Source organism: Mytilus galloprovincialis, chromosome 10, assembly GCF_965363235.1.
Source record: "Mytilus galloprovincialis chromosome 10, xbMytGall1.hap1.1, whole genome shotgun sequence".
NCBI lineage: Eukaryota > Metazoa > Mollusca > Bivalvia > Mytilida > Mytilidae > Mytilus > Mytilus galloprovincialis.
The window spans coordinates 56,249,386-56,266,570 of record NC_134847.1 but is presented as its reverse complement, the minus strand read 5'-3'; the positions used below and the strand labels follow the sequence as shown (position 1 = coordinate 56,266,570).

At 31.9% G+C, this 17,185-nt stretch overlaps 1 protein-coding gene across 15 annotated transcripts in view; it reads left to right on the top strand.

Moving 5' to 3' along the window:
• The window catches only part of LOC143047895 (uncharacterized), a 43,263-nt gene extending 29,931 nt beyond the window's left edge, over positions 1 to 13,332 (top strand). For 6 of the 15 annotated variants that reach the window (XM_076221220.1, XM_076221219.1, XM_076221231.1 and 3 more), the window contains 10 exons: positions 2,294 to 2,530; positions 3,953 to 4,048; positions 5,227 to 5,322; positions 5,613 to 5,837; positions 6,139 to 6,357; positions 6,699 to 6,749; positions 8,680 to 8,937; positions 10,263 to 10,502; positions 10,980 to 11,051; positions 12,464 to 13,332. In XM_076221220.1, the coding sequence (XP_076077335.1) occupies positions 2,294 to 2,530; positions 3,953 to 4,048; positions 5,227 to 5,322; positions 5,613 to 5,837; positions 6,139 to 6,357; positions 6,699 to 6,749; positions 8,680 to 8,937; positions 10,263 to 10,502; positions 10,980 to 11,051; positions 12,464 to 12,828 (1,859 nt within the window). In that variant the 3' untranslated portion in view covers positions 12,829 to 13,332. The remainder of the gene's footprint in view (positions 1 to 2,293; positions 2,531 to 3,952; positions 4,049 to 5,226; positions 5,323 to 5,612; positions 5,838 to 6,138; positions 6,358 to 6,698; positions 6,750 to 8,679; positions 8,938 to 10,262; positions 10,503 to 10,979; positions 11,052 to 12,463) is intronic. The other 9 variants (XM_076221221.1, XM_076221224.1, XM_076221223.1 and 6 more) reach the window with 9 other exon arrangements.
• Positions 13,333 to 17,185: the final 3,853 nt, after the last annotated feature.

The window sequence follows — 17,185 nt, the reverse complement described above, 5'->3', positions numbered from 1 at the left end:
TCTTGTAAAAGGGAAACAACTAGAAAGGGAAAATAAATGTCAAAACGTGACATGCATTTTAAATATGACAAATAGACAAGTATCAGGTATGTTGCTTTTATGAACACCTCTAACATAATTTCTAAGTTGTGCATTCCTATTGATTTAAATACAGTATATCAATCAATAGATAACACCAAAGCTATTACTGTGAAGCATAATGAAACAAAAACCCTCTTGCGTCGAAAATAGAAAAAAAAATAAAGTCGGGTCAGAAATACGCATGCACAATGCTTATGGTACATGCATTTGTGGTTATCAATTGAAAAGATCGTTTGACAACAGGAACTGTTTATCGACAGTCCAATGCCCTTGGTTTCATATCGACTTCACAAATGTTACATATGTTGGATGCTGTCGAGTTTGTGACAGTAACATGCAAACTTATAAGCTTTGAATGTTTATGAATCAAGAGTTTGAATTTATCGGAATTATGTTTAAATGTTGAATTTAAAAATAAGTACAATAATGTGCTGGTCCGTAGCCAGGATGTGTTTGAGAAGACAAAAAAAAAGGGGGGGGGGGTATTTGGGTTCACGAAGCTTTAACTTCAATCTCAACTTTAATAGTCTTTATAAATATTGAATCAATTGGGGCTCGTCTCTCGAATACCCTGGCTACGTGGTTTTATACTAACAGTACTTGTATCTTGTGTTTTACACAAGAAGATTGGAAATGGTCATTTTTATCAATTTCCTGTTTACAAAACTATTAACTTTTCGAAAAACTAAGGATTTTCTTATCCTAGGCATATACTACCTAAGTTGTATTTGGCACATCGTTTTGGAATTTTGGGTCCTCAATGCTCTTCAACTTTGTACTTGTTTTGTTTTATAACTATTTTGATCTGAGCGTCACTGACGAGCCTTATGTAGACGAAACGTGCGTCTGGCGTATTAAATTATAATCCTAGTACCTTTCATAACTATCGACCAGAGCAAATAAAGCTTCGTGTTTGTGAAGTAAACAGTGAAAATAAGTTGTTTTGAATAGTTAATCAAGCTTTGATATACAAAATATTAAGGCTACAATAATTTACCGATGTTTAAATTGAAGATAAATAACAGAAGATCGGGAATAAATCAATGGTTACAGCGTGAATAATATTCTTTGTAGAACATATTCTAACGTTGCAAGATAACATTATTCACTAATAATATATAACTAATACCCTTCTTAAGGTGGAATTTGTTTCTTTGATTGAATTTGAAAACAGACACAATACCAATAACAAATTATTTCTCTGCTAATTAACTATAATCATATGCTTGCTTATGGAAAGGGGAACAAATGGATATAGATATATTAATTACACAAATACACATTGTTATGCATATTCCCTTTTGTTCACAATTATGTTCTATATTTTGTGTTCCAGAATAGTTAGTTTCATGTTGTCGACATAATTTATTTTTACATAACAGGTAAAGATATTCATTTCCATAAAATGTCTTCCCCTCCTCCGAAAATCTAATGCCCTCAGAGGATGAACGCAGATACGACAAATACAATATCATAATGGCAAGAACATTGTGGTCTGAGTAAAGCACAATTCGAATAAAGATTACTTAAGAAAAATAAAGCGACAAAAAGCATTACGTGGAAATAAGATGAGATTAGGGGTTTTCGTGTTTATGGGAAAAGTTATCCGTATAGACATGTATATAACTACAAAGGGTGTAAAGTATACGTCAATGTGATAACAACCAATACACATAGAAAAGTAGCCAACACTGCAACATGGGTTTTCAACAATAAAGCAGTGTTTTCACCATGTGTCAAGCTCTCATCCGAACATTCCGACTGTGAACAAATTGTGGATCAAGACAGACTTGATAAGTTTTGTCAAACACAAAATATTTTAATAAAAATACTTAACAAACTTGTGTTGAGAAACGAACTTAAAGGAAACATTCTAGTTTTGTTCAAACTGACTATAAATAAGAAAATTGGTTTTAGTCCTCAGCTGGAAGCCAGTGATTTTAACAACAACAATTTAATTACAACCTGCACCAGGACGCCTTAAATGTATAAAGAGAGGATTAATTGACGATAATAAATCAAAGCGCTTGTCATAATGAAATTGTTTGATAAGACTTAAATTGATATAACCCTTAACAGATTTTTTAAAGCATTTTGTAATGTTTATGTAGCAAAGATTCATTCGTATTTTGACATTACTCAATTTACCACTATATTGTTCACTATATGTATAAAAAAAAACTGTTTTGCTAGACTCTTATTTTAATTATAGATGTTCCTTCAACAAAGGCCCCATCAACAACCACTAGTCCTCCACGTAACACTTGTACAAAGGAAGGAATTGAATATCCAGAAGGGTCTGAGGTCGGCACAGATAGCTGCAACCCTTGTATTTGTATTAAAATTGGAGAACAAAATCCGGAATGGACATGTAGAATTGTTGATTGTCCTCAAATTACATGTTTATCACAGAAGTATATTCCCGGGCAGTGCTGTCCTGTTTGTGATGGTAAACAAAATAAGTTATATCTTACAAAATCCCTCTTTTTATTTCTTCAAGTTTTGTTATCTTTCTCCCCCTTTTATGTATCATTGAAGAGTTGTAGTGGTCATTGCTTCAGACAAGAATCATATCCTATAGTCGGAAACGAATACAATAAATCATTATAATTAGATGTCACTGCACTATATACACTTGTGAAATGCTTGACAATGAATGAACTGAATCCCCTTGGACATTTTTATATAATGTTTTGTATAAATGTAATACACCACAAAGATCATGTTGTCTGGAGTAGTCGAATAGTGAGCCAGAAATTGGTATCGTCTTTACACTTTTGTGAACACCTTATGTCCTTTAAATGAAATGTGTAAATCACATAACCAAAATTGGTAAAAGTATATTATAATTGGATTAGAAAATTCATAAAGAATTAACTTCAAAGATAAATGATATATTAAATGTTTGGTCTGATTTTGAAAATACAGCAAAGTTGTTATTGGAACACATTCGACAAAACTCGGCAACTTGAAATTAAAAAGAGGGAATGGAATATACTAGTCTGTTATAGGACATATATGCTTAAATCAATATATTTTCTTATCTTGATACCTATTTAATTTTATAATGGACATGGCACAGTGCTGTTTGCGTACATATTACTGAAGTTAATAATGCACATGGTTCATATCAAATAAAATATATGAGCAAAGTTCCATGGCATAGCCCATAGCTGTTTGCATGTATATCATTCAAGTGAATAATGTGCATGCTTTATAGCTGCATACATGCGCATTATTTAAGTTGATAATTTACAAGGAACATATATGTATGCGTACACATTACTCAAATTAATAAAGCACTTTTATGTTACATGGTAAATAGCTGAATGCATTACCTGTTAAAATAAGACACTAAAGCACTTAAACACTAAATCAATAGAGGTGTTCACACAATCAAAGATTTGATGGCATAAATCAACTACAGAGTTTCAATTCATTAATATAACATGTACGAAAGTCAAATATAAAATAATAAAATTAATACAAGATATCTTTAAATTATCTTTAGAGACTTCATATATCATAGCTATCTTCTCTGCATTTTAAAGAAAGCATGCTTCAACCTTTTGCTCTTCGCTTCTGGTGCATATAAAAAAATTCAATCCTGCTATCTATGAATGTTAATTTGAACGATATCAAACCTTTATGTGTACATCTGTCTAAATGCAAGGCTATTCCTTAAGTGTTTAGACTTATCACAGATTCATCCACCTTTGTATGTTGTCTCTGAAGTATTAAGTGTTAATATTTAGTTTTAGATTTTTCAATTTTGATCCCCAAACAACTTTAACTGACTTGACTTGGTCTTCATATATATCTTCTTTATATTCATTTATCAAATGTTTTTTTTATATATATATAAATGTATATAAACCACCAGATGAATGTGGACCCATTTGTAAAATGTTTTGTGAAAATGGATTTCAAACTGATGAGAGGGGTTGTCCAATATGTACATGCAAAAGTAGGTTTTTCTATTCCAATATATTTCAAATTTGAGTAAAATGAGTACACTGTAACTGTAAGAAAAAACCATACCGTAATGTCAGATACTCAAGGTATCCTTAAATAATCTTTAGAGACTTCATATAGCATAGCTATCTTTTCTGCACTTTAAAGAAAGCATGCTTCAACCTTTTGCTTTTCGCTTCTGATGCATATAAAAAAAATCCATCCTGGTATTTATGAACATGAATTATCATTGATATGGTTATATTTATAAATTAACTGTTCACAAAATTTAGAATTTTTGAAATACTAAGGCTTTTCTACCTCAGGCATAGATTACCTTAGCTGAATTTGACAAAACTTTTAGGAATTTTGGTCCTCAATGCTCTTCAACTTCGTACTTTATTTGGCCTTTTTAACTTTTTTGGATTCGAGCGTCACTGATGAGTCTTTTGTTGACGAAACGCGTATCTGGCGTATATACAAAATTTAGTCCTGGGTATCTATGATGAGTTTATTTGAACGATATCAAACATTTATGTGTACATCTGTGTCAATGTTTATTTTGTCTCGATAGCAACTACCACACCACCAGCTCCCACGAAAGTCGGTCAAAGCTGTATATATAACGGAGAAATTTACCCCTTGGGTCACAATATCTGGAAAACAGACTGCATGATGTGTACCTGTTTTTCGAGGAACGGACAGAAACCATAATGGAGTTGCATAAGAAACCATTACAAAACTCATAATAAGGAATCGAAGTTCTATATTTATAGGCCTGGCATGGTTTTTTGTAGACTATTTATAATTCATATATTTTTAACATAGATATGAATATATATGTCATAATTATCTAGATGGAAGTAAATGATGATTTGATTTCAATTGCAAGGCTATTCCTTTAGACTTATCACAAATTCAGCCACCTTTGTATGTTGTCTCTGAAGTCTTTAGTGTTGATATTGAGTTTAGATTTTTCAATTTTGATCCCCACAAAACTATAACTGATTGACTTGGTCTTCGGAAATACAAATTTCTTGCTGTTTCGCAATAATTGACACTAGCGCTTTGTATGACTTTTTTTTATAACACTTAATCTAATCCTTTAAATGGATGAGAAAGGGTTGTACAATTTGTAACTCAAGTATGTTTATATTCATTTATCAAAAGTGTTTTTTTATATCAATGTAGATAAACCACCAGATGAATGTGGACCCATTTGTAAAATGTTTTGTGAAAATGGATTTCAAACTGATGAGAGGGGTTGTCCAATATGTACATGCAAAAGTAGGTTTTTCTATTCCAATATATTTAAAATTTGAGTAAATAAGACCATTGTAACTGTAAGAAGAAACCATACCGTAATGTCAGATAATCAATGTATCCTTTAATTATCTTTAGAGACTTCATATATCATAGCCATCTTCTCTGCACTTTAAAGAACGCATGCTTCAACCTTTTGCTCTTCGCTTCTGGTGCATATAAAAATATTCAATCCTGCTATCTATGAATGTTAATTTGAACGATATCAAACCTTTATGTAGACATCTGTGTAAATGTTTACTTTGTCTCGATAGCAACTACCACACCTCCAGCTCCCACGAAAGTCAGTCAAAGCTGTATATATAACGGAGAAGTTTACCCCTTGGGTCACAATATCTGGAAAACAGACTGCATGATGTGTACCTGTTTTTCGAGGAACAGACAAAAACCAAACTGGAGTTGCATGATTAACGATTGTCAACAGCCGAAATGCAGCAATCCAGTCAAAATCTCGGGTCAATGCTGTCCTGTTTGCCCTGGTAAATTACTATCTGCAAAAAAACAATTGAAAGTTTGTCATTTCAGAAACTTTTGTGACTGTATTTTACAGTCTTTGCAAACGATTTATATCCTCACATATTTTATATTTCCTACAGAAAACAAATTATTCAAATTAAAAATTATTTTATTGCTCGGATTGTTTCAATAATTTTATTTGATCAGATACCATAGTTTTTTAACTAAAGTTATTGTACTAAATAAACTGACTACACTTGGCTTGTTTGAAAGTTGCTTCAATAATATGCACCTTGTTTGCTTTGCTTTTTTTTTTTCTCTTAGCAACATCCACACCAGCCCCAACTACACCTAAATCATCAACATGCTCCTTCAATGGTATACAATACCAGCACATGAGCACCATTAAACAAACAGATTGTAAAACATGCGTATGCCAATACCAGTATGGAGGATATTTAGATTGGTCATGTCGTACAGAAGCCTGTGTGTACTGTGCAAATCCCAAAATGATTCCAGGACAGTGTTGTCCAGTGTGTGATGGTAAGCTTGAGATGACGATTATTCAAGTCATCTAACTATGACTGATTTATTTTTTCTTGCTGCTTTTAAATGCTATATAATCAATTTGAATTTATGTTCTGTATTTAGCATGCTTTACACTTAGTATAAGCAACCAGACAGTATTAGTATTAGAAAGTCTGTCTAAATTTTAATCGTATCCTTAGTACACCTTTTAAAGCTTATACTAATATTTCAATTGGTATGGTCAGATCTTGTTCACATTAATTATTGCTCTATCCAAATGAATACCAAAATAAAGTTTCAATAATCTGGAGTCTTTGCCTTGTCTGTTACTCTAAACAAATTGTTTCTTTTTTTAGACACAACACCTCCACCAACGACTGTTCGACCTACTCTTCCTCCAAATACTGGTAAGTAATTTAACATATGTCTCTCGTCCTCTCTTCCTCTCTCTCATGTTGTAAAGGAGACATGAATAGTATTTGCATTAACATACATGTTTATAATTATGGTTTAATGCTTTAAAGCGTTCACTTTATTCAAATTGAGCATTCTTTTACATTCTGTTATCATTGACATTTTAAAACCCCGCTGAAAAAAGTTAGGGTATACTGTTTTACCTCTGTTTGTCCGTCCATTCGTCCATCCAATGAATATTTGTCGACGCATCTTTCTCAGGAACTACATTACAAGGATTTCTGAAAGGAGTAGGTCCGGTAAGGACCGATTTTGGCCTCAAATTTCAGTTTCATCTGACGAAAGATTTTGACCACTTTTTAAACACTTATTTCATATGATGCAATTAATTTATGTGAAAGATTTTAACTTATTTAGTCATTAAAAACGATCCGATTCTGGCTCAAATATGAGAAATCTACCAAATATGCGAAAAAATGTCACTTTTCAGATGGTTTTTGTCAAAAACGAAAGTGGCCGCAACCGTGTTCATCCTCAATCTTTATATATGTTATGTATTATCATTAAATACAACTTCCATTTCAATATTTTGGATGAACACGAATGCGGCCACTTTCGTTTTACACAGAAACCGTCTAAAATTTAACTAAAATGCTGGAATTGTAAAGATTTCAGTAATTTAGCATGAATTAATGGTGCTAGTTCTCAATATATGTGCATTGTATTGGCAAAAAGAGCCCATATTTATGTAGCAGAACCTTTCTACTATCCAATGAATGACTAAAAGTTTACATTTTAACAATTTTGTAAAACTGCTATATTTTGGGGCCAAAAAGGGGTCTTACTGGACCTACTCCTTTAGTTTCAGTGTTTATGAGTCGGATATACCATGTGATGCATTTTTAGATTCCCCACTAAACAACTTCCTGTTTACCAAACAATTACACCATTTTACACATGACATCCAAGTTGAACTTTTCGTCACATTTTTCTCAGAAACTACATTACAAGGATTCTTGAAATTTGGTTTCGGAGTTTATATTATTCGGGTATACCGTGTGATACGTTTTCAGGTTTATCACTCACCGACTTTCTGTTTTCCGTCAAGTATTTGGACAGGGGTATCATCAGTTAGCATTTGTCTTGTTAAATCAAATTTACTGAAGTACTTACTATTCGTAGTTAAATGTTTGTTTCACAGAGTGGTTCAGGCTTTACAATAAGAATTAAGAAATATATGTTTTAATATGAAAATATCAATACCTTATTTTTGTTTATGTAACAACGTCACGGATTTTCACTGGCTTTTAACATCGAGTATTTCAAATGAATTAAAATAATTTTGGAATTCTAAGTCTATTTTACTGAAGTGTTTGTTTAATGCGCTTACATAACAGTGGAATAGTTGTATTTATAATTGGTACCGCTTCATCGTTAATTTCTAAGACATACAAAACGGTACCCTCGCGTGTTTTTCATCTACATAACTATCTGCTCATTTGTGTGTGTGTGTGTGTGTGTGTGTAACACATGTTTAGCAAAACTAAACTTTTAAGCAATAATCACAGTTTATTGAATTCACAGAATATCTGCTTAGTGAGGTACATGTGTGCATATATACGTGTATATTGAAGTTATCTAAGTGTTGAATTGATAAAATTGATATAACTTTGTGTGCCAAATGTAGAAATATCTGCTTTATACAATTAATCGTCCACATGATGAATATCATATTTTATGTGTTATCAATGAGGGGATGACATTTCCGATTGAAATGTAGATTTTTGTTTTTGTTTAATTTTTAATAGTAAAACGGGAGCACAATATAAATTATTGAAATTAATTAAGAAAATTTGTCATAGATAAGGCATATGACTTTAAAAAGGTAAACCAAGCTTACATTGCAGACATTTTTATTTTCAGGACCATCGTTCAAACATTGTCCAAGTGGTACACTGATTATCAATACCCACAGAGAAAAGTTTATTGACATTCGTAGATCTGTGAACCTGACTGTGGTTGACAATTCTGGAAAAACATACAAGATTCAATACTCCAAGGAAATTATCGAGGCTGTTCCTTGCTCTTGCGGCAAAAACATTCATATTATTACAGCCCAGTCTCATCCCCCAGATCAGTATGGACGGTTTGCATCATGTCACATTACAGTTCATGTTGTCGGTAAGTTTAAATGTTGTTAAAATACGTTTTATGTTATAGGTCTAAACAAAAGACGGTTAATATTCAACAATTGCGAATTTAAATGTAGATTTTTATGCCCCACCTAAGATAGTAGAGGGGCATTATGTTTTCTGGTCTGTGGATCCGTTCGTTCGTTCGTTCGTTTGTTCGTCCGTCCGTTCGTTCGTCCGTCCGTTCGTCTGTGCGTCCGTTCAGGTTAAAGTTTTTGGTCAAGGTAGTTTTTGATGAAGCTGAAGTCCAATCAACTTGAAACTTAGTACACTTGTTGCTTATGATATGATATTTCTAATTTTAAAGCCAAATTAGACTTTTGACCCCAATTTCACGGTTCACTGAACATAGAAAATGAAAGTGGGAGTTTCAGGTTAAAGTTTTTGGTCAAGATAGTTTTTGATGAAATTTAAGCTTGAAACTTAGTAAATATGTTCTCTATAGTATAATCTTTCTAATTTTAATGCCAAATTAGATTCTTACCCAATTTCTCGGTCCATTGAACATGGAAAAGGATAGTGCGAGTGGGGTATCCGTGTACTTTGGACACATTCTCGTTAGGAATTACATTCGTTATACAAAACTGGACTGGAAATTCTGTATTTATAGGTCAGATATGAATTTTGTAGATTTTTTATTATTCATATACATTTTACCCATAGATATGAATATATATGTCATCATTATCTTGATGGAAGTAAATGATGATTTGATGTCAATTGCTATACGATAAAAGGCGACGGTAGTTTACCGGTGCTCAAATCCGGTAAATTGGGAAGTTTAGTTATTTTCAATCTTTGTTGTTTTTGTAACACCATTTTGTCGTTGTGTGTGCTTTCATAATTACATATACCCTCACATCTCCTTTTTTGTTTTATAATTATTGAACATTATACATTACAATTGGTAAATGGTAACATCAATTGATGAGAATACGTTATGCAAAAAAAAGTTTTATCAATAACATGATAGCGGAATGTCTGATATAATAATCCGTCTCAGCAGCCTGAAACAAACACCAAAGCTCTGTTCAGAATAAGTTTTGAATGTCAAGTAGTCAGTCAGAATCCTGTGTTTGAAAAATGGGTTTTGGGCAATTCTCGATTATTGGTACACCAAAGTAAAAATATCAATACGCAATTGGCTCAAAAATGTTAGACGTTGTCGAACTATCACACCGCTTTGGTTGTCGGCTATGTATGAATTTGTGAAAGGGATACGTTTCCGCTTTTTTTTTTATATCATATTTTGTGCTATTTAAATTATTGTCTCAGTGACGTATACTCTCAAATAATTTATACTTATACTTGCAGACAATCATCCACCAATGTACAGCACATGTCCATCAGAAATATCTGCATTTGAGGACGAAATTATTAGCTGGGACAAACCAGAAGCTTCAGACAACGTTGGCATAAAAAAAGAAAATTTTATTTCTGATTATGAAAACAATAGCAAATTTCCAGAAGGCTCACATCTGCTCATGTATGTTGCTGTTGATCACGAGGGTAATGTCGCGGCCTGTCGTTTCCTCGTAGCTGTCTATAAGAGAGGTAACGAATTTTATCGACATATTATCGATATGGGCTTTGCTCATTGCTGAAGGCCGTACGGTGACATATAGCTGTTAATTTTAGGTGTCATTTTGTCTCTTTGTTGGGAGTTATCTCATTGGCAATCATACCTCATCTTCTTTTTTATAATTAATATTTTATTGATTATTATGGTTTTCCAATTTTATTGTATCCCTTTAAATAAATTCTATCATTCAATTGTTACATAAGGCAACTTCTAAGATATACAATAGACATATTAACATATTAACCTGCCTAATACTGATTTTTCCGAACAAAACATTTCTGACAATATGTCAAAAGAAAATAGTTTATGTATTTATCTTCTAAATAATAATTTTCGATCAATTGATCTAAATATGTGTGCTTAATTTTTTTCAAATTGTATATAAATCATATCATAGGTTTAATTATTCTTTATGCGAAACAATATTCAAACTTGATTTTATTTTGTAGGATCATCCGATCCGACTATGCCTAATCAATTGAAGAGAGACGATGAAGAAAATAAGAAAGATATGATTATATGTAAGATTTGACACGATAGTGGTCTAATAGTTTTCTAGTCAAAATCAAATACAAATTGAACTTTGCATTCCACTGTTATACAAGTGAGAGGTTTAGCTTGCTATAAAACCAGGTTTAATCCACCATTTTCCACATAACAGAATGACTATACCAAGTCAGGAATATGACAGTTGATGTCCACTCGTTTGGTGTGTTTGAGCTTTAGATGTTTTATCATCTTTTAAATAGGGATTTTCCGTCTTGAATTTTTCTTGGAGTTTAGTAATTTTTCTGGTTTTACTTTTTGCATTCTAGTCATTAGAATCAATCTTGAAATACAAGTTATCTAGAGAACACTATTTAGATGTAACTATACAAACCACATACAATCACATGGTCTCAAATCTCCCAGAAAGCAAGGGTTCTAATTGCACAAATCAAATCTCTGTCGAGAGTTTACCTGTAAAAAGATTTGAATAAACGAAAGGAGCCGACCGATTGCATAATCACCGTTTCTGTGTTTAAATCTCGCTATGTTCCTGACTTGGAATGTTGCATATATGTGTAGTGTATAAATATGTATAAAAAACGATCGAACTAGAGCTTTAAGATTGAGTACAGACTATATATATATATAACAAATAATGCACAATTAAGATTTGATAAACGGTCCGAATGTCATTTGTATTGGTCGAATTATACCAGTCAAATCAATAAAGACTTTCATCATTACTATAAGAGTTTGAAACAGACCTCATGCCACTTGCAGTATGGAAAGGTCTCCGTTTATAGATCAGAGATTGTAGAAAAGGGTCTGTCGTTTATTCAAGGCTATCAGGGTACTTTGATTTTCTCTTCTATGAAAACAGACCAGTCTGAAATTCTGAACACAAACCAATTGACTTTACGTACCAGTTTAAATTTTAATACACAAAACAGTAATTCTTTCGTGTGCCATTCTTAAAGATTTAGAGCTGATTTAATCGGTTATTTTGTTTTGTCGCTTATTAAAAGATATTTTCCAAATAAGTTGATTTGTGTTGCTACTTGAAACGAGAATTTCTTTCATTCTCATCGTGTTTTTGTTTATTGTACTTTACAGCTTAAGAATACAGACTTGCAAAGTTAAAAATACATAATGAGTACCAGATTTTAAACGAACATTCAGACTCACCAAACGAAAATAAACTTAACAACGCCATGGCAGAAAAAAAAACACAACACAGAAAACAAAAGACAGAGAAACACGAATTCCCAACAAAAACCGTAGTAACCAAAGTGTAATTAAACCATTTATATAACACCAAATTTCAGTACACTAATTATTAAGCTTATTTGCATAAAGGGGGCTGTAAAAAATATTAATTTAAAGTGATCAAAATTATATATGCACGACAAATATCCAATAAAATACCAAAAAATCTATTTTGCAGTGCCCGTGATTGGTGTATTGGCAGTATTGATTCTTATCATAGCAATTATTCTAACAGCAATGTGCTGTCGTCGGCTGAAGAAAAAAGAGAATGCCCATCAAAATGGAAATGAACAAAATGCTTATGACAATGCTATCTACTCAACTGCAACTCCACCCAGAACTCCTCCTCCATCTTACGGTAAAACCGGTGGAATGAAACTTCCACCAAAGTACGTTTTGGGAGATGAAAAACCACCTCTGTATGAAGAAATGGATGTCAAGGTCTTCATGAAGAAGGGTGTACAGAATCCTGTCTACGACTCTTCAGATGAACTTGAAGTTAGGAACATAAAACTGAGAATGAGAGACGAGGCAGATGCTTAAGTTTGAAATAAAACAGAATGACATTTACCTTATAAATTGTGTAGATATTATAGGTAGAACAATACGAGTTTTTTTTTATTACATTAGTGCAGACAGGTCCCACTATTTAACTCTAAAAAACGTTCTGTATTTTAACTTTTTAAGTGTGTTTGATTTAATATTGTTCAATATATTTGGCATCGATAAAACAACTTATCTAAATTCGATCTGTTAATGCTTTTGTAAGAAATTTGGTATTTTATTTATCGTACTGTATAAAAGACAGAAAACATGATTTTAAAAGATTATATCTGACATTTTTTTGTCTTCTATCTGTCATGTATATAGCTTGTTTTACTAAATTCGATGTTATATTTACCATAACTGCCCAATATAACCTCTTTGCTTTGTCGTAAATGTACATGTAAATGCAAAAGCCAGATGATTTTGTGACATTTCACTTTAAGACAAATAAGATTAATAAAAGGATGATTAATTAAAACTTAAGAAAATCAGCTTAAAGTACTATACCTTAAACGCTAAGGAATTGCAGAATGATATAGATAAAGCAGATATAGAAATATATAAAGCCAACAATTGTTTTTTTTAAATTTAAAATAAAATGTTCGATTTTCATAAAACACCATAATACTTATAACATACTTTATTTCACAAATGATTTTATTGCTACTTTACTGCTTACAAGCATTATATATTTTATATATATATATATATATATATATATATATATATATATATATATATATATATATATATATTCCCTTTTTTCATATTTTTATATATTTTATATATATATATATATATATATATATATATTCCCTTTTTTCATATTTTTGTTACATTTTTTATCTGATACGTTGTTGAAAATTGAAGACATCTGGTATGTCTAACGATATTGTGCTTTGAAAGCAACATACTTGTTGAGGTTTTAATCACTTGTTGTATACCGTATTTGTATCTATATTTTTATCAAATAAAAATCCAACATTTTATTTTACGATGTGGCTGATAATTAAACAATGTGTACCTGGTCATCTCCATACGGGATTGCTAAAGTGAAATAACAAATGAACTTGAAGGAAATTTCAATTCAGAAAGTCCTTTATAAAATGTCAAAGTCAAAAGATCAACCCATATTCCTGACTTGGTACAGGCATTTCCTTGTGTAGAAAATGATGGATTAAACCTGGTTTTACAGCAAGCTAAACATCCCACTTGTATGACAGTCGCATAGAATCCATAATATTGTCAACCATGTGTGAATAAAACAAACAGACCTATTTCTAAAAAATGTTAAAAAATTGGACTACAACAGTCAACACTGTTATTATCTTCATCACTATAAAAAAGAAGCAACGATGTTAAGTTTCTGAACCGTCTTTCTTGGCTCAAAACTCATCAAATGTTGACCTTCCGCAATGGGCAGCATGCAGTCCATGTTTACCGACATCACCACCGACGCATTTAAACATGCATTATAGTATGATAATGCGAATAACAATAAAACACAACAGAATAGAAAACAAGACAGGTCTAAAATGTGTTTTGTTAAACCTAACTATCAAACAAACTTTGGAGTTATGATATAGTAAAAATATTTATAATACACTAATACATTAATATAAAGAACAGTGTTACTATTTTTGGTATGGACATAAGTATTCCAGACAGATAATTTTAGACCTTTTTCCTAATTTCGTTACTGTGAGCATGGCTTTCGTGAACAGATTTTATCATTTTTTGTTAATTAAGGTCACAGACGACGCCCATGGTGTTTTTTTTTATCATGAATGGGGAGTTATAAATAAGACAAATTGAAAGCACACTATTCGCCATTGACCTAGTCCATGTGAAATATTAATTAATTTGTCTATGGAAATAAAAAAAAAAAAGACAGCATAAATATCCTATGCTAACACAGTTGGGTTTAATAATCAGACTTTTATAATTACAAAAATGTATTTGTATTAAACCTGTATCTCAAACACATTGAGATCCAGTGGACATACATATCTTAGGGTTATCACTTGCTTATACTTGTTTGTATGATATATTAATTTCTAGTGACTGTATAATGAATTGAATCATTGTCCCATATGGTAAATGAAAAATGTTGAGTTAGATTGCAGACAAATAGAAATACCTGGTGTATAAAAAAGAGAGCATCTACACACACTTAAACACATCTCGGGTTGGCATTCGTAAAATACTTGAAAGAAATACTTCAAATTTCAAATTATGAATCCTTAGAGATATATACTCCATATGCAGGTACTTTTTTGATGTTGCTACATAGAACTTAAAAATACATAACAGGAAGCTGAAATCAACTCATTTGTCGAACATTCTAGTTTCTCGAATGATCCAAATGGTCGTTCTTAGGATATATATGAGCACGCACAATATAACCACCAACACTTGAGTTATCCATTTAGAAGACTTAATCTATAAAGCAGAAATGATAATGCTACCTCCTATATTTTTAATGGACAAATCCCTGTACGTAGTTCGTCTCTTATAGATACCAAAACTAGTGAACAAGAGGAGAAGCATATGTGGTTCTCATTACAAAAAAAAACCACTTATTGATTAATTAATTGATTTAAAAGTTAGGTCAACTAATAAAGGTACTTGCACACATTTCAAGGCTACGAGGTTTAATGCTGTTTAATATAACCCCTCCATTCTATATACATGTACAAATATTTGTGATGTTTGCTTATATAGATATAAATATGATATATTATCATACTTTACTTTTTATGGTGAATTTGTGATTCGCTCATATATAACACAATCCAAACGTTTTCAATTGATATATATTGCACCACTTCATATTTATTTTACTACCAGTACTTCTATCAAAGGTTATGCGCACTCAGTGTGGGTTATATATTCAATATAACTAGTTTCCCGTGGTTCTTCTATCTATTGAAGGGACAATACAAAAATAATTTAGCTTCAAAATACTTAGTAAGAGAGCTTTCAAAAATTTAACGATGTCTTGTTAACAATCATTCATCTCAGAATATGAAGTAAGATGTAGTCGAGGTGCCTGGATACTGAAGGTATACGTAATGTGTATATATGTGACATATCAGCATTCGACTGGGTACATCAAATGCAAAGAAAACAACTGTATGAATATTCAGTATCCAGGCCACTCGACCACATTTAACTTGAGCAATCAAATGTTCGGAAATCAAATGCATATTTGTATACAGAGGTTGGAATCAATTGACGATGCATAGATGATACTATGCGTTCTAAACGAAGGAAGTTTCTCTAAAATTCTTCTTAATATTTGTTTATTTCTAAAATGTTCGATTCTTGATATATGCCTTTAGAATAATTCATTCATGTACTTGTTAAGTATTCATAAACATATTTACTGCAACAAACTAAATCAAGTAAGAATTATATTGAAAAGCATATTAAGAATAGCAAAACAACATATAAAGGCAAAACTAAAATGGATAAAAGTAGTGGTTGAATGGATAAAACGAGAAGCAAAAGTAAGTTATTGAGTAAAATATACACGAGAGAAAATGAACCAGAGAATAACATACAGTTATTCCTGTTAGGTAGATGCCACTGCTGGTGGACGTTTCGTCCCCGAGGGTATCACCAGCCCAGTAGTCAGCACTTCGGTGTTGACATGAATATCAATTATATGGTCATTTTTATAAATTTTCTGTTTACAAAACTTTGAATTTTTCGAAAAACTAAGGATTTTCTTACCCCAGGAGTAGATTACCTTAGCCGTATTTGGCACAACTTTTTGGAATTTTGGGTCCTCAATGCTCTTCAACTTTGTATTTATTTGGCTTTTTAACTATTTTGATCTGAGCGTCACTGATGAGTCTTATGTAGACGAAACGCGCGTTTGGCGTATAAAATTATAATCCTGGTACTTTTGATAACTATTTACACCACTGGGTAGATGCCACTGCTGGTGGACGTTTCGTCCCCGAGGGTATCACCAGCCCAGTAGTCAGCACTTCGGTGTTGACATGAATATCAATTATATGGTCATTTTTATAAATTTTCTGTTTACAAAACTTTGAATTTTTCGAAAAACTAAGGATTTTCTTACCCCAGGAGTAGATTACCTTAGCCGTATTTGGCACAACTTTTTGGAATTTTGGGTCCTCAATGCTCTTCAACTTTGTATTTATTTGGCTTTTTAACTATTTTGATCTGAGCGTCACTGATGAGTCTTATGTAGACGAAACGCGCGTTTGGCGTATAAAATTATAATCCTGGTACTTTTGATAACTATCTCCTTTTATTAGTAATGATATTCTACAGCATACTGACATTTCTAAGTGAAATTGTGCTACAATAAATCTACCCA